The 24,446-nt window shown below is 33.2% G+C and overlaps 4 protein-coding genes across 4 annotated transcripts; 2 read left to right on the top strand and 2 right to left on the bottom strand.

Moving 5' to 3' along the window:
- Positions 1–714: 714 nt before the first annotated feature.
- LOC105162699 (peptidyl-prolyl cis-trans isomerase FKBP65) lies at positions 715–4,269 on the top strand. The gene is made up of 12 exons (XM_088880420.1): positions 715–955; positions 1,203–1,289; positions 1,377–1,637; positions 1,940–2,017; positions 2,109–2,189; positions 2,428–2,604; positions 2,681–2,767; positions 2,868–3,028; positions 3,137–3,260; positions 3,385–3,530; positions 3,654–3,781; positions 3,875–4,269. Exons 1-12 carry the CDS (start codon positions 790–792, stop codon positions 3,972–3,974), a joined length of 1,596 nt encoding a protein of 531 aa, XP_088736546.1. The 5' UTR covers positions 715–789; the 3' UTR covers positions 3,975–4,269.
- A 6,030-nt stretch (positions 4,270–10,299) lies between these two features.
- LOC105162700 (cytochrome P450 98A3) lies at positions 10,300–12,542 on the top strand. Its single transcript, NM_001304410.1, is given in 3 exon segments — positions 10,300–10,783; positions 11,145–11,542; positions 11,895–12,542. Coding segments are annotated over 3 exon segments (1,530 nt in total).
- A 2,876-nt stretch (positions 12,543–15,418) lies between these two features.
- On the bottom strand, positions 15,419–16,382 carry LOC105162701 (3'-5' exonuclease). Its single transcript, XM_011080793.3, has one exon. It carries the CDS (start codon positions 16,201–16,203, stop codon positions 15,535–15,537), a length of 669 nt encoding a protein of 222 aa, XP_011079095.1. The 5' UTR covers positions 16,204–16,382; the 3' UTR covers positions 15,419–15,534.
- Positions 16,383–19,888: 3,506 nt separating this feature from the next.
- LOC105162702 (phosphatidylinositol 4-kinase gamma 8) lies at positions 19,889–24,315 on the bottom strand. Its single transcript, XM_011080794.3, has 5 exons — positions 23,342–24,315; positions 22,646–22,697; positions 22,452–22,517; positions 20,786–22,179; positions 19,889–20,481 (listed from the first exon to the last, which is right to left on the bottom strand). Exons 4-5 carry the CDS (start codon positions 22,170–22,172, stop codon positions 20,297–20,299), a joined length of 1,572 nt encoding a protein of 523 aa, XP_011079096.2. The 5' UTR covers positions 22,173–22,179; positions 22,452–22,517; positions 22,646–22,697; positions 23,342–24,315; the 3' UTR covers positions 19,889–20,296.
- Positions 24,316–24,446: the final 131 nt, after the last annotated feature.

Raw genomic sequence — 24,446 nt, 5'->3', positions numbered from 1 at the left:
GAACACCCCAAACTTTAAGTTGGTCCACGATACTACTATTCATATATCTACACGTCCTGGTCGAAACCAAAAATCACGTATTCAGAACAAGAAAGATTGACCGCAAATCTCGTAAAGGGCAACACTACCAACAAAGAGGAGATTCTTCAAGACGATCAAATGTGCCAGTGCACATTTATAAAAAAATTACATATTATTACATTTGTATAGATAATTGTAATTTTTTTAATTAATAAAATTTTAACATTATAATTTATTGTAATTTACTATTTCAAAAAATATTATTTTTATAATTTTCTTTTTTTATAGTAAAAAAATAATTAAGCCTCTACCAATCACTACAAAAAAATATTATATTAATAATAAGATATCAAGTTACAATTTTAAAATTATCACTAAAAATATTTATTAATTGACAAGTTTTATCTTATCACTATATAATTATTAGTGACCAAATTTGTGCATAAAGCTGTCACCACAGATAATTAATGACATATCTATAACATAGTGATAGGAACTATCTCGTTATTGGGCTTCAGTGGCATTATCAATTGGGCCAGCCCAACTGAACTTATTCAGTCCAAGATATAACTCCGTTTATAAGTTCTCTGGAGTTAGGCCCATTGTGAATGGGCCCAAACTTTGTAAGTTAGTTACCACTTAACAGAAAGACAACCTAAGGAGGGAAACTAACGGCTTATCTTCAACTGTAACATTGTAATACACACATACAAATACACCCTTATCTCTCTCTCTCTCTCTCTCTCTCTCTCTCTCTCGCACATAGGAATGGGAAAGGAAATGGTAATTTCTTGGCATAACTCAATCTCCTTACAGACTGAAGCAGAGGTTCCAGTTTTGCCTGAGACGGTTATTGGGACAAGAGGTTTGCGCAAAAAGATCGTCCGGAAAGGAATTTCATGGCAAACTCCGGTCTCAGGTGACGAAGTTGAAGGTAAACTATGTTGTCCTTTTGAAAAAAAAGCCCATGCAAAAAGCAATCGGAATGGTCCCGTCTGAATAAGCAAGCATATGTGTTCTTGTTAGTGTGTCAGAAAGGTTGCTGATATTATCAACTTTGTGTACATACATAGTAGTGAAGGTCGTTTGGGAAAGTGAAAAGTGCCGAAAAATCAATTCAGATTCAAGAATTGTGGCTGCATTGTCTTACAGACAACTACTTGTTCTGTTTCTTGTTTCAGTCCATTACAATGTGAAACTACAAGAGGGGGAGTATTTTGATTCAACTCGAGAAAAGGGAGCTCCTTTCAGGTTCAAATTAGGACAGTGTATGTGCTCCAGTATCCTTAAACATTGTCTACTTGTTTTGTTTGAACCATGTTTTGGTAAGTAAAGGAACTTGGATTTGAAAACAGGTGAAGTCATAGAAGGATGGGATGAGGGCATTGCTACTATGAGAAAAGGTGAAAGAGCAGTTTTCACAATCCCACCAGAATTGGCCTATGGGAAAACTGGCTCTCCTCCTATTATTCCTCCAAACGCGACTCTCATTTTCGACATTGAGCTGATATCATGGTGCCCCGTCAGAGATATTTGTGGGGACGGAGGAATACTGAAGAAGATAACACGGGAAGGAGAGGGATGGGCTACTCCCAATGATGCCGATGAAGTTTTAGGTAACTGTTTATGTGTTCATCTGATCTGCATTGATTCGATTGCATAGTGGGTTTGGGTTGGGTGGAACGGTTTGCTGGCGAGTCGAGCCTCAGGTCTTAGCAGAGCGCTCCAAAACCTGATCAGTTGCCATCCCTATTGTTATAGAGAGGGCGTTTCTACCAGAAATGCCATGTTACGTAGTTTCTAGCTGAACAATGGCTCCAGATAACTGTACTAATCATCATTCCCATTTCCCACATTGGCTGCTAACATTTGAACTGTGCTGGAAATGTAATCCGGTTATCATCTTTCGTTCTTGTAGTCAAGTACATAGCCAAGAACGAGAATGGAGTTGTCATCTCTAAGTCTGAGGAAGGCCTGGAGTTCTCTTTGACAAACGGTGAGCTAAGTTTCACATTTGCTCTTACTAAGGCTGTCTATGCTAAGTTTTGGTTGTTTTATAGCACTAATTTGGTGAGATTTTTTATTAGGCCATCTCTGTCCTGCAATGAGCAGAGCTGTGAAAACCATGAGGAAGGGAGAGAAAGCCGAGCTATGCGTTAAGTTCTCTTGTAAGTTGATCTGTTTTTCCTGTCCGAAGCTTCCGTTACAACTTGGTACTATACGTTCAGATGTATATCTCTCGTGTATAAAAGTATTTCTTAAAAATACAGATGATATGAGTTATATACACATGGTGTGAATTTATGAAGTGCAAGACGAGATGTAATTCCAATTTGCAGTCGAATTGTTATTTTTCAAGCAATATAATGCCCAACTCCCCATACTCAACTTTATGGTAATCTGTAGATGGCCTTAGGCATTGCGGAGACGGCATTTTCCCACCATATCCGGATTTGATCATTCATCTTGAACTTGTATCGTGGAAAACGGTAGTTGACGTCAGAGGAGACAACAAAATCCTAAAGAAAATAATGAATAAGGGAGAAGCATTTGATCGTCCTAACGAAGGGTCCATCGCAAAAGGTAGCTTCCGCAAATTGTCCTTCCCCGACTAGAATTCTTGGCATTTTCAGTATCCATGTTGTCTGAACTGTTGCAGTGGTGTACGTCGGTAAGCTAGAAGATGGTACGGTTTTTGAAAGGCGAGGATCCGAGGAAGAACCCTTTGAGTACATGTGTGCAGAAGGTATATAACATAGTCCTTCATTTTCTTCTTCAGTTTCTCAGTTCTTTTAACGCATAGGTTTTGCTGCATTCATAAACTTCCTCTTCACATTCCTCTGCAGAACAAATCCATGAGGGTTTGGACAGGGCAGTTATGACCATGAGGAAAGGAGAAGAAGCTGTAGTGAAGATCAGTTCTGAGTTCTTGAATGCCCCTAAAGATGAGAGATTGAGTTCTGCTTCCTCAGTTCTTTATGACATCAAACTGATCGACTTCGTCAAGGTTTACTTTCCTACATAAGTTCGTACTCGTACGATTCTTGCATATAGTACTGATCACAACACATCAGCATAACGTAGGTTCCACTGCTGACCTAATTTTGGGTTGCAGGAGAAGCCCTTTTGGAAAATGGATGCCCAAGAACGAATAACGGCATGCGAAGCAAAGAAGCTTGAGGGAAACATACTCTTCAAAGCTGGGAAATTTCAACTGGCCTCTAAGAAGTATGAGAAGGAATGTGATCTAGGAAAGCAAAACAATAGTTTGCAAAATACTAGGAATTGCTAAAACTGAAATCCTGTCAGTTAATTTTTCATCGGACTGATACAGTTTTGTCAATCTTCTAACACCTCTGCAGGCTTCAAAATACGTCGAGTACAGCCATTCCTTGAGCTACGATGAAAAACACAAGGCAAACACACTGCGGTTGGCGTGTTATTTGAATGATGCTGCATGCAAACTAAAACTCGGAGAAGATCAAGAGGCCTCAAGACTCTGCACTAAGGTTGTCCCTGTTCGATTCTCTCTTTGTCTACATCCATTGTAGAAAGCATCGACACTGTCAAGTGATCAGTGTACAGTTCAAAAAATATGATCAATCATACAATCAAATCACGCTTTGCAACAGGTACTGCAACTAGATCCGTGTAACGTGAAAGCACTCTTCAGACGAGCGCAAGCGTATATGAGAACATCAGATCTGGAGAAAGCTGAGGAAGATATTAACAGGGCTTTAGGCATTGACCCGAACAACAAGTACGTATCCGGAACTTGTCTGTTTCAAGTCATTCTTATCCTTGTTCAGGACACTGACTAATGTTGTTGAAACTGAACTTTTCGGACAACCAGAGACTTGAAGATCAAACTCAAGGAGTTGAGAGACAAACAGAAGCAATATGTGAAACAGGAAGCCAAGATTTTCAGCACCATGGTTTCAAGGATAGCTTGACCTAATTACTGTTAACACATGTGGAACATGGAAAATTATTACACAAACTTACCAAGCGATCGGTCACTTTCTTTGTGCAGTAATCACACGGCAAGTGTATTGCACTTGTCAGATAATCAGTTCAAATTCGATCAAACTCAATCTGGGTTATAATTTCCCATGAACATACACTATGGTGGATCTTTCTTGTTGTTTATTTTCCAAGGGTCGATTTGGGCTGGCTGTTGCATAATTGATTATGGGATAATTGATTTTGGAACACTTGATTTTAGGAATACGTTCGTATTTCATTAAATATGTGTTATTACATGTGAAACATATACAGCATGGTGGATCACTGAATCTTGTAAATATTGATGGTTTGTTGTCGTTAAACACTGATATAGGATTTTTTCGAGGCTCAGTTTGGTCTGGTGGTTGCATAATTAATATCAGATAACTGATTTTGGAATAATTAATTTTAGAAAACGTGGTTATGATTTTTGAATTCACAATTCATATAATAAAAAATTCTTACTCGAATCAGGTTTGGCCAGACCAATCGGTACAATTGTCATATGATTTGATTATTTTTCTTGAACTGTACGTCAATCAAACGATGAGTGTATTATACTTATTATATAATTAATTTAAATTTGATCAAACTCGATTGGTATTAGAATTTTTTATTTATATAACTGGTTATAAAACTGTAAATTGTTGTTAAATTTAAAAAATTCTGGTTCATTTTTCTTGCTCTTGGAGAGAGAGTTAGTTGAGAATTTGAAAGTTAGTTAAATAGATCCGTTAAATGGATTTGGAATTGATTGGGCCGCAAAAGAAAAAGATCTATATGTTTTAAGAAACAGGCCCAACTAGATATGGGCTGGAACGTGTAATGGCCCAAAACCTATGAACCGGGGCGCCCACTTGCTAGTTAAGTCAGGTTTCATTATTTTATTTTTTATAAAGTTGATAATTATATAATTACATCAATATCAATAAATTGAGGAATTATACTCATTTTATCAATAAACTCAAATTATAATAAATTTTGTATTACTATAAACTCATAATAAGTGAAATACATACTCATTATTATACTTACATTAAGTCAAACAAGTTCACACACATTTTGTGGGACTCAAACTCATAATTTCAAACGTATTCATGATGACACAATCAGATATTTATTATACATTAATTTAATAGACACGCCTAAGGTATCTATTTATTCAAATATATCTATGCTTCTATACTAATATAACAAGAAAAGATCCACTACAGTCACAAATGACGTTTAATGACATCGTTATACTATATTTTTTTATAAAGCTATGTAATGTATTGATTTCTATATTTTACTTTTATATATAAAAATCATTTGAAAGTGCAAAAAAATATTTATTATATACACGCATGAGCGACGTGTCACATGTTTTTTCATGAATAAATTATTAATTACTTATATGTACGCATGAACGACGTGTCACATATTTTATGCATCATGTAACTTTTCACTGTTCCAATTTTGTGGGCTTCCAAACTAGGAAAAATTTGACTATTTCCAAAAATTTTAAATGCTTTAGGGAAGGAAAAAAAAAAAGAAATATTGTTCAAAGTTTCTATAAAAGTACAATTTTACTTAAGACAAACTCAAATATATATTTAAAGTTTTTTTTTATGATCATATCCATTTAATTAGTAAAATTAATATTATTATTTGGACATTTTTGAGTGTGGCCTTATAAATAATGATAAATTACAACAGATTATCCTGATATTTATCATAATTACAGATAAATTTTTAAAATTAATAGCCGTCTAATAAATATCCCGTAACAGCCCATTACTAAGGTATATTTGTTAAATAATTGTTAATTCTAAAAAGGGATAATTATACTTTCCTCCCCTGAAGTTTTATATAATTAATTGTAAATTCCTGTAGTTTGAAAAATTATTATAGCACCCCTAATATTTGCTTCTGTTTACGAAATAAGCCCCCCCTATTAGTCAAAATTTCACTGAATTTGCTGAAGTTGAAAAAAATTTAGAAAAAAAAATTATATTTACCCTCGATTGACTTATTACTAACTTATAGCATGTCAAATAAATATTTTTATGACCAAATTTACCGTCATATGTATTTACGCATTAATACATATGAGGAGGTATATCTTCATCGTTATAAGGGTAGTTTAGTTCAGAAAAATTATTTGACCTACAATAAGTCAACTTTAGGTCAATCAAGGGTAAAATATTAAATTTTTCATGAATTTTAAAGAACGGAGTATATATCTGTTAGACGAAAGCAAATTTTATGAGTGCTAAATGCAATTTTCCAAACTACAAAGTTTTTACGTATAATTACACCAAATCGCAAGAGAAGATAGTGTAATTATTCTTAAAATAATATCTATAATTTTTTAAATAATATTTTTTAGATAATTATAACAAATTTCGTCGTAATTACCCTACTAAAAATAAAGTGCATTAATTGTGAAGAAGTTGTGTGTGGTAGGTGGCAATGACACGTGATGCTTCTCTTACTACATGATTTTTCACAAATTAAAATTAAATAGTAGCCACATTAAATACGTCATGTCTCAAATTTAATAATTTATTATTTATTATTTATTTAAATAAAAAGAAAAAGGTAAAGAGAAAGTTGGTAGGTAGGTGGGAAATTTTAAATAATAAAAAATAATTGATAAATCTATTAACCTACCATTCAACTCTTTCAGAACCCGACCTAACCCATTGAGGGCTGCTGAGTGGAAAAATACCTTGGACTTTGCCTCAATCATTAATTAAAAAAAAAAATCCAAATATTCCCACTAGGAATAATATATATACATATATATATAAATTAATGAAATAATAAGTAAAGGGTTTTCAAGAATATTTTTTTATTTACAAAATTCCTTTTTTTTCTTTTAATATTTGCATCGGATAATAAAATAGCGCTACGTTAATAGTTAAGTTCGTGTTGTTATTGAGAAAATAATCATAGTAGTGCGACATCTACTAATACAAATCATATGATAATTACGTATCTATATTATATATTAAGGAAGAGTACCTTTTTAGCGTCTCTGTCTTTTTTTTTTTTTTTTATTTGTCTATTGTTTTAATATTTAGTTTAACTTCTTTTTATTTATTTATCTGATTTTCCACTTATCCACCATTTTTTGATACTTTTTTCATGCATATTTTTTTTATCATGTTCTTATAAATTTAATATTTAGTTATTATGTTTTGTATATATTATGTTCAACAATAAATATTTTATTTTAAATAGTATTACACAATTTGCACATATCGAATGCAACACAAATTACGAATTGGAGATTACCGATGTAGGCCCCTATTTATATACATGTTCAATAAGTTTTGGACCCAACATCTCAACTATAAAATGTTTGTTTTTCAATCATTGAAGTGTCTCGTAAGAGACTTCAACTACATTTAAGTTCGAGATAAGGAATTTAGACAGTATATCAGTCTGAAACTCTTCTCGAACCCAAAATTTCAGTATGTCCAAATTTATACAACTCCACCTAACCCAATGTCAAATATTTATGAGTGGCACACATTCAAATTTTTATTATAAAGTTTATTTCATCTCGTATTTCATTTAATATATATATAATTTTTTTAAAAATAAAATAAAATATATGATGTCATTTTTATTTTGCAACAAAAAATTCAATCCGAGTAGAATTCATGTTGACCTCATAATTTCTCCTAAAAATATATTAATTAACAACTGAAAATAAATTATATTTAGGGCATTGTAGTGAGCCATATTGTACAGACATGCATCTAAGCAATTAGTACTAGGAAACATAGTGATCTAGTTACACATAGATTGCCTTAAAAAATATAACATTATACTTTTTTTCAAAAAAAAAATTAAAATATTATTTATATTTTCTCTTAAAATTCTCTATTTACTTGACTCTATACTATTAGGGTATGGATGAGAAATACTAAAAACAAAATTTACGTAATTTTTTTTATTTTATTTTGTCATTTATTTAACATTTTCAAGTAAATTTTTATACTTATAAAGGGATAAATGTAATATATATGTGTGTGTGCGTGTGTGCGTGTGTGGAGTGAGCTTAACATTATTACATCTTTCTCCTTATAAGTAATAAATTATTACGTGCGAACCACAATAAATCGATATTATTTCTTCCATAAGTCACTGTTTTGTTATTAATTAATTATATTAATAATATTTTATTTATCATATTTAAAGTTAATTTATTTTTATCAATTCCAACAAGTTATTTATTTTATTTGTTTAAAATTTCAATTAAATAAATATAATAAAATTTTAAATTATACACACATATCGAATATGCATAATACTTAACTAACCACAATATCCGTTGTGATCCTACTCGTTTGTGATTTGCGATTTTCTTTAAGTTAATACAATCACACGACAAAATATAAATTATCGCATGTAATTTTTCTTTTTATTATTCAAGTTTGGGCCAATAAAAAATTGATCTTTGGTTTTCCAAAATTCAACATTTCTTTAAAATTGTGTTTGTTCTAATGAATTTGAATTTTGAAATTTTAAATTTTTAATAATAATTTTTTTAAATTTATTTGGATCATTTAATATTACCATAATAGTAAAAAATTTCAAATATTTTGATGGACTTTCAAAATTTTATGATATGCAATAATTTGTGACCCTTTATTTAAACAATTCTCTCATGTTCAAAAATTTCAATCTAAATATGACTCTGTCGAAATTTGTCATAATAATAAATATTTTTTTATTATTTAAAAAATTATAAATATTTTATTAAATTAACAATTATCTAACAAACAATAATCTACAACGGACTACCACGCAGGGATATTTATTCAGCAACCATTACTTTTAAGGAATATTTATAAATTTTAAATAATAATAGAATATTTATAATTATAATAAATTTTAAAATAATCGGTTGTAATTTACTCAATTGTAAAAATAAATATAAAATACATAATATTAATTGGTCAACTGGTTTTTTAATTTTTTTTTATAATTAATGAATAATTGGGAAAAGAATATTGATGGAAGACACGTTTCTTATTGTTGAAATATGGGAGGTGATAGCGATTCGTTGGTAGTCTAAACCACGTGGGGTCTGAGTTAGGTGAAATTTTATGACTTCCATGTCCCTTATTTTATTCCAAATAAAATAAAATATGGGACATGATTTTTTGATTATTTTTTCTTATAAAATTAAATTATATATATATATATATTATTGCATAAATTAGTAAATTAACATATAATCGTACATTTATTAATGATCATATTTAGAGTAATATCATACATTTTCAAGCCAAAATTCACATTTTCTGACATCTGGTAGATTTTTTAAGGAAAATCGTTGCTGTAAAAAACATTCGGATGGAACTTTTACTGTATTACAGAGTCAAAAAAATTGGTAAACCAACACATCTCGTTAACTTTTAGTGTATTTATCAATATCAAATATAATTAATCTGTAACAATTTTACAGTTTTTGTTGACTCGAACATATAATTTTTTGAACATAAATCTTTATTTTACCAATCAAATTAGGTCTCGTCTACGACCAAAGAGAACATCAGACAATGGTTTGTTATACATACAACATTGGAATAAGGCTACAAGTATTTTTTTTTCTTTTTTTATCCTTTGTAAATAGTTACATACGTAATTACAGTAATATCTTAATAGATTGAGTAATACATCAATTTAGTTAAATATGTCGATATCATTAAGAATAATAAATAAATTACAATAACTCACATAAAGTATGATAAATACCCGATCTTAATGATTAAATTAGTAAGTGTGATATACTTGCTATGTGGTTGGTCACTTTTTTAAATTGCACATCGATTGTATGATGAATATATTATATATCTTATATAATTGGTTTAGAACTAACTAAAACTGATCCGGGTATAATTTTCTTTGAATCATAGAAAATTCTAATTCGAACCCGACTCGATAATATGGAATCAATCATATGACTAGTATAATATATGTGGTAAAAAAAATTAATCAATCACATAACAAATATAATATATTTATTATATAATTAATTTTATTTAACCAGACTTAATCTGACTAAAAATTTTCGTTATATCAGATTCCCGACAACTATCGTAAATTCGTAATAGTTGAGAATGCAATAACGACTCAAGTGGTAGAGCATTTCTCCATCCATCAAACTTTCACACACAAACACACACTCCAACTAACCCCTATCCCCACTTCCTCCCATAAATACACCCCCCTACCCCCCACCCATCTCTCATCCCCACCCCCCAAGTCAACATGGCTTTACCTCTACTCATCCTCTCCTTCCTCACCATCTTCATCGCCTACAAGCTCTTCCAGCGCCTCCGCTACAAGCTCCCTCCCGGCCCCCGGCCCCTCCCCGTCGTCGGCAATCTCTACGACATCAAGCCTCTCCTCGTCCGCTGCTTCACCGAGTGGTCTCAAGTCTACGGCCCCATTTTCTCTGTCTACTTGGGCTCCCACCTCAGCGTTGTGGTGAACTCAGCTGAGCTAGCTAAAGAGGTGTTGAAAGACAATGATCAGCAGTTGGCCAACAGGAACAGGACCCGACAGATTGCTAAGTTCAGCAAGAATGGGGCGGACTTGATTTGGTCCGATTATGGCCCCCACTATGTTAAGGTCAGGAAACTGTGCACTCTTGAGCTCTTCTCTATGAAGAGGCTTGAAGGGCTGCGGCCTATTAGGGAGGATGAGGTCACTGCCATGGTTGAATCTATCTTCAAGGACTGCAATAAGCCTGGTAAGGAATTGTTTATTTGTTATTGCGTTTCTGTTGATGGATCTCGCTAGATTTAGGATTTAGACATGATCTTGATACGAGCAACTGTAGTTGTATAGGTTTTGAGTTTATCTACTGTAGAAGGGGAAGAGATCTGAATCTTTTCAAGTTTGATACATGGAAATGTGTGCGTCAACATATTTGATGCATTGCTTGTTCAGCACAATTTGATTCTCTTCATAGTCGTACTGGAATCTGGATAACTTAGTTGAGATGTTATTTGTCTCTGTCCGATTAGTACAGTTGCTTGAATTAATGATTGTGCAATGTTCTTGCACCTCTGTTAACTGCTAATGTGATTGAATTCACTAATCTGTCCCAGAAAATAAGGGTAAAGCTTTGGTGTTGCGTGAATACCTGGGGATGATGGCGTTCCTGCACATAACCAGATTGACATTCGGGAAGAGGTTCATGGACTCAAATGGCGTAGTCGACGGGCAGGGAGAAGAGTTGAAGGCTATTCTACACAATGGGATTAAGTTGGGTACCAAGAAATCCTGGGCAGAGTTCCTCCCATGGTTTAGGTTCTTGTTCAAGACTGAGAACCAGTTACTTGCCGAGCACGATGCTCTTGCGGATAGTTTTACTAAGAAAATCATGCAAGAACACACTCTTGCTCGCCAGAAGACAGGAAATACTAAAAACCACTTTGTCGATGCATTGCTTACTCTTCAGAAAGAATATGATCTCAGTGATGACACCGTTATCGGCCTCCTTTGGGTAAGTAAAGCGAAAAACTTGTTATCTTGTGAATCAACCCTGCCCCAAATACATATGCAAGAACTCTTTGTACTTCCCTGATTGAAAGAAAACTTGTCTATAATGTTGCCTGCAATCTTATGCAATGAAGATCTCTTCAACAAAGTGGTTGTTGATGTTGTTTGATGTGGACTTGTTTCGTTGATAAAATATCCACAACTATGACTTAATATGTGGTTGAGTAAACATTGGACTCTGCCCATGTCCATCTTTAGATCCGAGGAAGATTCTTCGGGAGAATCTTTCTTGTGTACGCGTCTGTATCTTTGTGGGCTATCCACATATCTTGATGTAGATTTTTCAACTTCTGCAGGATATGATCTCTGCGGGTATGGACACCACCACTATTACCGTCGAATGGGCTATGGCAGAGTTGGTTAGGAACCCAAGGGTGCAACAGAAGGTGCAAGAGGAACTCGACCGAGTGGTTGGTAGTGACCGTGTCATGACCGAAGCCGATATCCCCAACCTTCCTTACTTGCAATGTGTGACCAAAGAATGCTTCAGGATGCACCCTCCAACCCCATTAATGCTCCCCCACAAGGCCAGCACCAATGTCAAGATTGGCGGTTACGACATCCCGAAAGGAGCCACCGTGAGCGTTAATGTCTGGGCCCTTGCCAGGGATCCAGCCGTGTGGAAAAACCCTCTTGAATTCAGGCCCGAGCGGTTCCAAGAGGAGGACATCGACATGAAGGGTACTGACTACCGGCTACTCCCCTTCGGCTCCGGAAGGCGTATCTGCCCCGGTGCACAACTTGCTATCTACTTGGTGACCTCCATGTTGGGGCACATGTTGCACCACTTCACATGGACACCTCCGGCCGGGACGAAGCCTGAAGACATGGACATGATGGAGCAACCTGGAACAGTGACTTACATGAGAACTCCTCTCCAAGCTGTTCCCACTCCAAGGTTGCCTGCCGACTTGTTCAAACGTGTGGCTTCCGGAAATGTGTGAGACTCAGGGTTCTCAGGCTGTGTACATTTTCTGAGGTCAATGCTCTTCATTGATCCATATTCTTGCAACATTTTGTTTGTTCCTTTGGATGTTATTCTTGAGGAACAGCTACTGTACTTCTTCAGACAGTTTTCAAAGTTTAACGTTTGATGCATAATCAATATTTATATATATATATATATATATATATATATCTGTTGAAAGCTCTGAGATTCATAACGAGTGCCCCCATTATTCATGAAGCAGAATCACAGGCATGAAATATGCTACTCGGATTGAATGTGTCATAACTCCTTCAAATTGACCGTAATTGTGTTAGATTTAATGCAGAAAACTGAAGTTAACCTCCAACAAGGCCTAGAGGCTTTGTCTGAGTGAAGAGGGAAAAAGATAACATTTTTTCTTATGGTGAAAATGAAAGTAAATTTTATTACAGAAATAGAAATTTACGTTCAGTACAATTATGTGACATCAAAAAAAATTTAGGAATGAGCAGAACATACCCATCACATCTCTACATCTAATTTTGAAACAGAAAACAATTAATAATTGGAACTCGGAAGATGACTCCTTCTCATTTATTTTATTATTTATAAATAAAATACTTTACTTGATTCAGCAAAAGGTTGGGGCTCGTTTGGTTTGTGTGATAGAATTAAGCGTGATAGGATTAGATAGGATGAAAAATTGAATGACTATTAATCCTATCTTGCATTTATATGATATTTGATCTGAGTTATTGCCGTGGGATATCTCATTTAATAATATACTATGGTGTTTAGTTGAAAGGATGATAACATATAATTAAATAAAATAAAAAAACTATATAAAGAGTATCTATTTTTAAGGTATTTATATTTTTATACTGTAGCTTGTGAATGATTTAAAAAATAATTAAAAAAACCACTAAGTTATTTATTGAAATACAAATACTTAAATAAAAATTAATTTGTGAAATATTTCTTCTTTTTTTTGTCTATATTTATATAAAATTGAAGTTGAAAATACATATTCAATTAAGTAAAAAATGATAAAAATTCAAGGATTTTTTAAATGTCCAAAAAAGAAAGAAGTAATATTTTTACTATGTTTTATTATTAAATCATTATTTTATTCGTTGGATTTTGATCGAAGAAAGATAGGAGATAAGGGAAGAAATAATCGTCTGTCAATAATACAATCTTCCTCGCTGCTTCAATCAACCACTGCCAGCAAAGAATCTCACCGAGAGAATACATAATTCATCGGATTTGATCGGAGAAAGATGGGAGAAAGGGGGAGAAATAAGCGCCGTTAATTCATTGGGAGAAAAAAGAGAAAATGGGAGAAAGAGAGGTGAGAGTGGAGATGAGGATTATTTATACTAATTAAATAAGCTTAATTCATAATATCATATATTATGATTAATAAGATTGGGTCCGACAAACCAAACTTATTATTAATCATAATAAATAATTTGATCATAGCTAATCACACGGACCAAACAGAACTAAGAGGATAAGCCTTATCGGACTCTTAAAAGAAGGTTAGAACGCGTCTAATATTCTTGGATATCCAAGGCTGTCTATGAACCTTCTTCATGGGCCTTCTCAAGCTTCTTTGCTAATTAGACCCCTCCAAGGGATCTGGACCAGAGGCCACTTCTCTCTTGGGGCAGCATGTATTAGGTATAATTCAACTTGTACTCCTTCTAAGGCCATGTGCATTTTTTGATATAGAGCAAATGATGGGCGTAATCGTTTCTTAAATTATATATTAAATAAAATACCTTTATCTATAAGAAACTATATGCACAAATATTGTATAATTACTCGTACATTTTTTATAATTTTATAAAATTATATTTAAAAACTCTGAAATTTACTTTCAAGTAACAAATAAATCTTTCTATTAGTAAAAATTTATTAAATTTAGTAAAAAAATTAAACAAAAATTCACATTTAGTTTCAATTAACTTAATTGATTACAAGTTAAATCAAATTTTTTTCTGACCAAACCACTCTTATACATCTTCACTGGCTAATGCATTACGAAAAGGTATAAAAATAATTTGGTCAGAAAAATATTTGTTTGACCTAAACTAAGTTAATAATAAATCAATCAAGGATAAATATAAACTTTCATTCTTCTTCTTCCTTTTTTTTTTTGTTTTTAATAGTAGCATATTCGATAAATTTTAACTAATAAATGTATCTATTTGTTAGATGAAAACAAAAAATTAAAATATAATTAAAGTATAAGATATCAGATCTTATTCTAAAAATAAGATGTAACAACTTATAAGATGTAAAAGCTTATATGATATCAGATCTGATTCTAAAAACTTATAAGATTCTAACAAAATCTTGTTTTTTTGTTAGAATCAAATAAGTTGTTATCTTTGACATATTTTGGTTTAATTTTTTTTTAAAACGGTTTTATAAATAGTACCCATTAGATTATCTTTCAAAATAAAAATTTAATAGATAATCTTTTTATAGTAAGAAAAATGACAAACTATTACCTAAATTTTTAAATAAAAATAATATATATCTACATTCATGCTAACCGAATATTAATTTAGATAAAATAGTTTATATTTTTTTTATTAATACAATATTTACATAGCCGAACGACTCGTGCTGATACAGATTCACATGACATGATCCTAAGCCTTCCTATTGTGGTGATCAACGGGTTTCATTTCGGGTCTTTGGGCCTATGCGGTTCGGGTGCGACCCGACCCAATCCAACTAATCTGACTTTGGGGCTTAGAATTTCCCAATCAGTTATAAGCAACAATCAAGAACCAAACACCAAATACAAATGCAAAGGACAAGAAAACATTAGGTTTCACCAAGAAACAAATTACTGATCAATAATTAGAATTTCACATCTTCATAAAATTCAAACTGCATTTCATTTAAGGATCAAGAAACTAAAATCGCCACCATCTATTCACAAAATTGAAGAACAGCCAAATGACACGACAAATCCCAATTTTTGTCTAGGTTTAACCAGAAGTAGAAGCAGAAGCATTCAAGATCCTGCCAATTTCAAAGCAAACAAAAGCATCAATGCAAGCATACTGCACCTGAGGAGGCGTCAGCCACTCGTTGTCCCACCTACTCATCGTCACTCTCTTCGGCTTCTCCACCTCTTTCTCCAGCACGAGGCTCGCGAGTTGCTTCAGTCCCGCGCTCTTCAACTCCCTCCTCCCGTACTCATCCGCCGCCAAGCTCCTCAAATCCACCGTCTTCGTGTTCAACCCTAACTCGTAGTCCTCCAGCTTCTCCAGGTCCTGTTCTATGCCGATCCCCACGAAGGTGTAGTGTGGATTCGCCAGGAAATCGATGATCGCCGAGGGAATGAAGGGGCTGTGGATGAGTTGAAAGATGAGGCAGCGGCGGCCAACGCAGAGCTGCAGCGTCGCTGCAGGGTTCTGGATATAGCGGTTGAAGGAGGGGCGCCACTCGACGTCGAGCCCGACGATGAGGCACCTGAGGCGGCGGCGGTGGATGGACTCGGTTTGGGAGATCCACTGGGTGGCGACGTCGGGGTCGTGGGTGACGGTTGTGTGGATGGAGTCGCCGAAGAAGATGACGTCATAGGTGTTGTGGGAATCGTAGGGCAACTCGTGATCTACAATGTCGATCGTCCTTGGTGTTTGATTGTAAGCCATCTCTACTGCTGGCTGACTCTGGGGGATGGGGTGGGATTGGGCCGGGGGGGCAGGGGGTTGTATGTATACTGAAAGGAAGTGGAGAAGACTGAGAAGTGGAGGAAGAAAAGAATTCCAAGGGGTGGAGGGAAGAACTCAATGCAACGCGCGGTGATTGGCGCGTGGATGCTATTCGTATATGGAAAACTGAAACCTCTACATAATGTTTGGATTCGTTTTCTGAGTGTTTTGTTGTGTTTTGTGGAAATAGAGAGAGAAAAACAAAGATAAACAAGTATGTGTTAGAGATAATATGTATGTTTGGATTTGTTTATGTAAATAATTTAAAATAAGTATTATATATTTAATGTTGTATTTTGAGAGACAAAAATTACTATTCATTGTCAAATCATGTCTTTGGAGATAATTTAAAATAAGTATTATATGTTTAATGTTGTATTTTGGGAGACAAAAATTACTATTCATTGTCAAATCATGCCTTTTTATATATATTTATGTATATATGTGTGTATATATATGTATGTTTTTATGCTAAAACAGTTAAAAACACCTAAATGTATTTGAATGATGGCAAACATTGAGTATGTTTTGACTTGTTTCGAAAATAAGTTGAAAATGAAAACAAACATAGTGCTAACTTTCCTCTGCCACTCGTATAAAGCTATTCATTATGTTTGATTTTGTTTCTAAAATATTTTGTTTTGTTTTTTAAAAATAAAGCGAGAAAAATAGAAATAAATATATGTATTGGAAATAAATTGTAAAATATAATATAATATTTTAATTTATTGTTATAAATATAAACTACTATTTAGTTTAGTAGTAATATAATTAGTAAAATATAAAAAAAATTATACTAAAGAATTAAATTGTAGAAAAGCATACATTATCTAGAATAATGTAATTGAAATACATAAAAATATTTTATAGTTGAGATCAATATACGATCACAATCTGCAATAAATTTATATATTTATAAATATTAGTATTATGTTGATGTAACTATCTCATCTTATATTATTGAACAACATGAGTTAATCGGGTCATCAAAATTCAGATCAAATGGTTGGGTTTGATCAAACTTACAGAAAATATATTTGGTAAAGTTTTAGACTTATTGAATATACAGATGACGAGATATCGTACTCGAAACATAGCAGTAATCATTCAAAACGGTGTATCATTGAATTCGGCTATGTGATTTTAAATCATATCTTTTGATATAATCTAAAAGACACAGTTTTATATATATTTGAATTTGATATAAATAGGGTATCCGAATTTTAAGATATCGTAATTGTTTATTAAACTTTTTATTCTCATTATATATATAATAAAATAATTAAAATTGTTCAACCATCATTTTTATTATTATCATTATTTTTAGATTAATTCATAAGAGTCACTAATTTTGACATAAATTTATAAGTAATAAAATAGATTGCATAATGTATATATAAATATAAAACGATTGAAATAGATAAAAAGAATCATAAATGAATTACTTGTCAATTTAAAAAAAGTATAACACAATATAAATATATATTAAAATATAACATAAAGTGTATATGTGTCATATTAAATAATTATTTTATGAAAAATAATGTAATTTATAAAATTGTTGATTAATTTGATTTTTGTATAAAGATTAGATGTATAAATAAAGTACCATAATTTATTATTATGCAAAATAAAATATATGTGTTGATTAATACTTATAATATATGGTCAATTTTGAGTATAAAATTGATAAAGTATTGAATATGAAATTAAGTATAAAAAAATTAAAAATAAAAATATATACATAAAAAATTAAAAAAAAAAAAAAAAACTCGTGGGTCGATGAACAAAGGGAATTGAGCTCGAGTCGAGCTCAAAATCGACCCGACTCGCTGCCACCCCTAGTTGTTTGGCTTCTATCAGGATGAACAAAAACACGAAAAATAGTATGTGAATCAACTCAAATTTTAGACATCCCCATAATACTACAAATTTAAAAAAAAAAAAACTTGTTACTCCTTTTGCTTTAGTCATATCCAATTTTGAAAGCCAATTTAAGAAACAAAGAAAAAAGTTAAAATCAAGGGGAAAAAAAGGACAAAAAAAAGGGAAGATAAGAAAGCACCTTGTTACCTAATAAAGAAGAGCTAGTACAAAGATTCTCAGCTATTTTAATAGTACTTAAGTTTATGAGTTATAAATATTTGATATTTGATAGGTTATTTATAATTGTTATTTAATTAAAAATATTTAAATAAATTTAAATTATTATTTAGTTTAAAATATTTAAATTTAAAATAATTTTTATAATTATTAAAACTAAATTTTTAATTATATTCACAAAAATTCAATGAATTATTTTTAAAAAAACTATATAAAAAAACTAATTTTACGTATTTAGGATTTAATTAGGATTTTACAATTCCAAATTTTGGTTATATATTCCCAACTTATGGAAATATTGTTTTTTCACATTGAAGTAATTTTATCAAATAAAATAATATGATAGTATGTAATTAAATTCTCATAAAATATGTCATTCACTGTCAAACAAACGATTTTTCTTTAGAAAAAAAAAAAAAATACTTTTGACTAATATTTGGAATTTCTTATTTTAATCAAAGGTATGAGTCAAGATCCAACTTAGAAAGCTAAATTAAGGTGAAAAGAAAAAGTTAAAATCAAGAAAAGTAAAAGAGGCAAAAACAAAAGCAAGATAAGAAATCCATAAATTATTATATTCGTGAATTTTTTGTACGCATCAAATATTAATAAATAAAATATAAAATTAATGAAATACAGAAAGAAAAATATTTTTAGTTTGGATGTCTTTATATTTTTAGTTTCTTTTTGTTGGTGCACATGACTATGAGTAGGAAATTTACCCAACTTGTATAGTTTCATGTTATATAAATTTAAATCATATATTTTTAGCTGGTATAGTTTTAGATCGTATTTATTTTTAGAGCTCGTGTGAAATGTTTGTTAAGAACTCGTATCTTTAAAGATGTTGATAGTATTTCTAATTTATAGGCTATTTTAATAATTTTTCTCTCATCTATGTTGATACTTAATAGGGAAAAGTATTATTTTAGTCCGTTAAGTATGCCTAATTTTAATTTTAGCCCGATAACTATGTCCATTTTTTTTTAGGTTCAATAACTTACGAAATTGCTTACTTTTAGTCTTTGGCTGATTTTCGGATAATTTTACCCCTATGAGTGCATATGGAATAAAACTGCTTTTCAAAAGTTGCATAGGGGTAAAATTGTCCGAAAATCAGTCAGAGGACTAAAAGTAAGCAATTTCGTAAGTTGTTGGACCTAAACAAAAATAGACATAGTTATCGGACTAAAATTAAAATTAGGCATATTTAGCGGACTAAAATAATATTTTTCCCTACTTAATATAATAATCATTATAATTGTTGACCATTGGAATCATGATATGTCTCTAACCAATAAATGCATTTAAAACATCCGAAGTAAAATATGTTGTACAGGATACAGGAATAAACATCCAAAGATTCATATCTTCCATAACAACCTTTGCAAGCATAAAACCTCAAATACAACTAACAAAACAAAAGTAAAAGGAACTAAGCGACTATGTCCAAATCAGATCTAGACCTGCAAGCTCAACTCTGTACTATATGTCCTTTGAGACATTGTATTGTATTAGCCCCTTATAACATAAGACATATTTTATTCATCAAGACAATGGCTGTATGTACATCCTCGGCCTATGGCTTATGCTTTGCTATAATAGTAGAGTATCACTTACAAGGTCTTATGTTTAAAAAAAAAAAAAAAACACCAAGTTCGATACCAACACAAAATTTCGAGCTCTATAGACAAAACAACAGGACATTGTATGAAGTGGGAAATTAAGGTAAAAGCAAGTGAGGAATCGAAACCTGGTCAAAATCCTACATCGGAAAGGATGGCGCCTTGCCTATTCCTTTTCCTTCTACTCTATGATGTTTTTTAATCGACTGTCTTAAGCATTTTATCCGGGGTGTTCATACTCTAATGTGTACATTGATTATTTGATGCTAACCAAATGTAGGCAGTTTTTCCACTCCATATGTTGTTCAAAATTCACAAGAAGATCCAAACCTTTGGTTTGACAAGCCCATGGATGTTCTTTTCTCAAAGGCTTTGGACAAAAGCTTCTCGAAAATGCCCAAGAACGAGTGCCACTCATCGTTGTCCATGTCCCCGAAAGAAATGCCTTCCCCATCATGATTGTAGTTTGCTACCGGGGATATCAAGCAACCTGCATTGTCGTTGTCATCCCCATCATCATGAAATTCATCCACAATTGTGTAAGAATCACATTCATCGGACAGTACTATGATAATGGCATAAAGTGAAATACTGACATCAACATGTGTGGTCTAAATGCCTACATTTAGAACATAATACAATGATGTCATAAAGTGAAGTGCTCGGCATTATCCGTATGATCTATCTGACTACACATAGATTCAATTGCATCCCGCATGGGTGGATTTGATAACCTTAACTCGATGCATGTTAGACAATCATCAACGAGAATATTGGAAATTTTGATGACTTACCTTTTGCCGGGGAGTTGTGAAAAACAGGAGGGGCATCAGACTCTTGATTGAGGCGATCCTCATGGCTTACATCAATGTCTTCTTCACCATGATCACTCTTGATGACATTATCATCAGTGAGTCCATTGTTCAAGCGAGCTTTAGCAATCATGCATAAGTTCTCCAACACACTCCAATTTTCTTCTCCTCCATTGATTTCTCTAGTCATTATTTCACCCATGTCAGCAAGGGACAACCCATAGGCCGTTGCTTGCTTCAAGAATATCGTACAGATCACAAGAACCCGAATGGAAGACTCCCTGATTGACGGAAGCTCAGTTCTTAGCAGCTCCGCATCTTTATATGGATCGAGACGGGATATGTAGTCGACTGCAATCTCTGAAAAAGGAATTGAAGCCTGAGGGCAATGCAGCCACTCAAAATATGGATCGTCAAGCGACTCCGGCAAGCAATATCCATGATCTATTGGCACTAGCTCAGCATCTCCCCGGCCATAACTCTCATTTTGTTTCCTCACAAGAATGTTTCCTGCATGTCGGTCGAGATTCATCAATCTTATGTCCAGTATCCCAATATGGTGTACATCCGTGACTGAGAAAGTTGAAGGGCCCATATCTCCTGCATCAGAATCATGATCCACGAAACGTTGAAGGGACGCAATCTTATAAAGCGGGCTTGAATTTGATCCTGAACTATTTGAGTTGAACCGGACATGAGAAAATTTGACCAATGCAGTAGGAGGGACACCGGCAAAGCCACCATGGTCAAGGAGATAAGCAGCTGATTCACGAAGGCCTGTTTCGCCTATCCTGATGGAACTTTTCATGCCCGGTTGGCCCAACATCCGTCCAGTGTAGCCTTTGGGGTTGTTGAATGCTAGAGGTTCCTCATCTACAGGCTTTGCAACAGCTATCCTATCACCGTTTTTAGCACGCAGAAAGTAGGCACCACCAAGCCCACTCGACACTGGCTCAGGGTTGACGCCACAGGCCATAGCTACTGCAACCTCAACCACCAGAGCGTGTATTTGGGGGGCATCATGCCCCACAATGATTTCGATCCTTGGATTGGTAGCAGAATCATCTTCTGGTCTAGAGGAATGAGACAGGCACGGGGTGGAGAAGCTCTTGTGGATATAACTGAAGTTAAAGGCATGTTCCAGAGACTGTGTGAGCTCGGATTGACTGATATTGAGCATCTTGTAATCGAACTTACTGGAAGACTTGCGTTTACATCTAGGGGGTCGAGCTAGTGACGTGAATCCATGAGCTTGATCAACGGCTACGGCCATCTTGAAGAGTCGTCTCGTGGAGGCAGGAAGAGTTACTGCGCATGCTAAAGGCTGGTTGATCTCTAGAAGGTTAGTCTGCCCTGGGAGATTATACATCACATTTCTGCAATCAAAGCATAAATTCTTGATTAAGGAACAGAACATCAAGAAGTCGAGATGTAATTTATTATGGTTGTCAGAATCTCGATCTTGTCGAGCTTTCTACAAGTTCTCTGTAAGAGGAAACTCATTCTTCATATCTCACTGTCTCCCTTCATGCATTTTGGATTATTACATACATAAGATGTCTGAATCCAGAAATGTCTTCACAAGTTCATAGTCATCAATCATGAACAGATTATCAGAAAAACAGATGTAACTAACGAGACATCTTACTTGAGATTCGCAGAAGAGAGGCTGCAAAAATCAACAACCAGAAATGTGGTGCTAATCTCCGTACACCTACAAAATGTCAAACAACAAATGCGCCATTCGTCATATGATCTTACAACCTTATAGTAAACAATTACCAAAAGAGAAGAAAGAAAAGGAATATATGCTCGAACTACAAGATTTTTATCGACACCTACCGTACTATGAAGGCCCTCGCTTGCTCTGCCGCTTAAAACTCACCAAAATGGACTGCAGATGATAGATAAAAATCGTCATTCGTCATCATTCATTATTCATTTTCAGCAACAGAAAAGTTGGACATAAAGGAAAAATGATAGATCGAACACTGCGTCGTGTCTAACAAGAAATAACTCTGTCAATCATCAAACATCAAAAATAATTAGCTTCACAGAACAATCATTGTTTATTCCAGGGTCCACTTCATTGTCTTACATTGATTAGGACAGGAGATACAAGTCCTAAAACAATTCAGTCACATGTACATATGCACGAGAGAGGGGACGCTAACTAACTATACCCAAAGAAATTGGACAAAATCAAAATAATACCAAACATCTTTTCCTCTGCAACATTCTCACTTCTTCTTCACTAAAGAAACAGGTCGACAGAGGGAAACAAAAGAAGGACAATCGCCTCCAAATTGAAGATCAATCATTACATCCTCAAAATTTCCAACATTGATCAATAACTTCACATCATACTAGGAATCCACAAACAAAAGTCCACGACAAAATAGATGCATTTTTCCACAAAATGCGAGAAACGAACAGCATCGGATCATTCTTCCACCACCATGTTAACAATCAAACAAAATCAAGAATCCAAAATGCGAGACACATTTCAAAAGGTCAGAGAGAGAGAGAGAGAGATACTCTGAACACTGGTGAGGCGTTCAGGGAAACGAAACGGCAGCGAGAGAGCGCGAGAGCTAATTATTTTGTTCGTGCCCGAAAAGGAAACAATGCCTCTTTGGTTGTCTTCATGATCGGGTAACCTTAGTCCCTTAGTAGAAAGCTCTCTCCCTCCCACGTTCCTTCCGATGTTTCCGCCAACCGTTTTCCATTTATAGGATGCTCTGCTCTGCTCACCCTTGTACTTCTCCTCTTGCATCCCCCCTACACTATCTCATCTTCATCTTCATCTTCATCTTCATCTTCATCTTCCTTCCAATAATATATCACTACCCTCCATTCATCATATCCTTCTGATACTAAAATTTTAGTACAACAATAAAATTCTCTTTTATAAATGTCTAAATTTTTGTAATCAACGTCAAATATTTTGTATCAATCGGCCGGCTATGTCTTGTCGGGCTTTCATCCTATATTTCACTATGAAAAAATATGAATTATTTTCTAGGTTATAAATAATTACAATTTAAAAATTATGATAAGTTAATATTATATATAACAGTTACATAAACGATATAAAAAATTAAATTTTGATCACGAGTAATCAAATATTTTAATTATGGTAAAATTATTTGTCATTATTATTAATTATGATTAATGTTAAAGTCTCGCTACAGAAATAATGGTTAGTAATTGGTCCACAACTGTTGTTAATCATTAAAATCACCAAAAACTTTTCCTTATGTTTAGATTTGTGTTTTGTTTTGTGTTTTAAAGATAAAGAGAGAAAAATAGAGTTAATTAAGTGTATGTTGAATAATGTTTAGATTTGTGTTTTGAAGTAATTTAAAATACTTTAAAATAAGTGGTGTAGGTTTGATGTTGGAATTTGAAAGACAAAAATTACCGTTCATTATCAACTCATATCTCTTTTTTATATATTTTATATATAAATATTGTATGTTTAATATTGTATTTTTGAAAGACACAAATTATGCCTCTTTTATATTATATATAGAAAGTTAAAAGACAAAAAAACACACAAATAAGGTTTAAAAACACAAAACTAAATATTTAGTGTGTTTTATCTTGTTTCGAGAAATGCAAAAACATAAATCCAAACATA

The sequence above is a fragment of the Sesamum indicum genome, linkage group LG5 (assembly GCF_026168435.1).
Source record: "Sesamum indicum cultivar Baizhima isolate 11 linkage group LG5, ASM2616843v1, whole genome shotgun sequence".
Lineage (NCBI taxonomy): Eukaryota > Viridiplantae > Streptophyta > Magnoliopsida > Lamiales > Pedaliaceae > Sesamum > Sesamum indicum.
This window is presented reverse-complemented; position numbering and strand designations above follow the sequence as displayed.

Coding starts and splice junctions, on each gene's coding strand:
- LOC105162699 (XM_088880420.1), top strand. CDS start 790: ATGGGAAAGGAAATGGTAATTTCTTGGCATAACTCAATCTCCTTACAG. Junction 2,018..2,108: donor GGAGTTCTCTTTGACAAACG/GTGAGCTAAGTT, acceptor ATTTTTTATTAG/GCCATCTCTGTCCTGCAATG. Junction 2,605..2,680: donor CGAAGGGTCCATCGCAAAAG/GTAGCTTCCGCA, acceptor GAACTGTTGCAG/TGGTGTACGTCGGTAAGCTA.
- LOC105162701 (XM_011080793.3), bottom strand. CDS start 16,203: ATGGCTTACAATCAAACACCAAGGACGATCGACATTGTAGATCACGAG.
- LOC105162702 (XM_011080794.3), bottom strand. CDS start 22,172: ATGTATAATCTCCCAGGGCAGACTAACCTTCTAGAGATCAACCAGCCT. Junction 20,482..20,785: donor TCACAACTCCCCGGCAAAAG/GTAAGTCATCAA, acceptor ACGACAATGCAG/GTTGCTTGATATCCCCGGTA.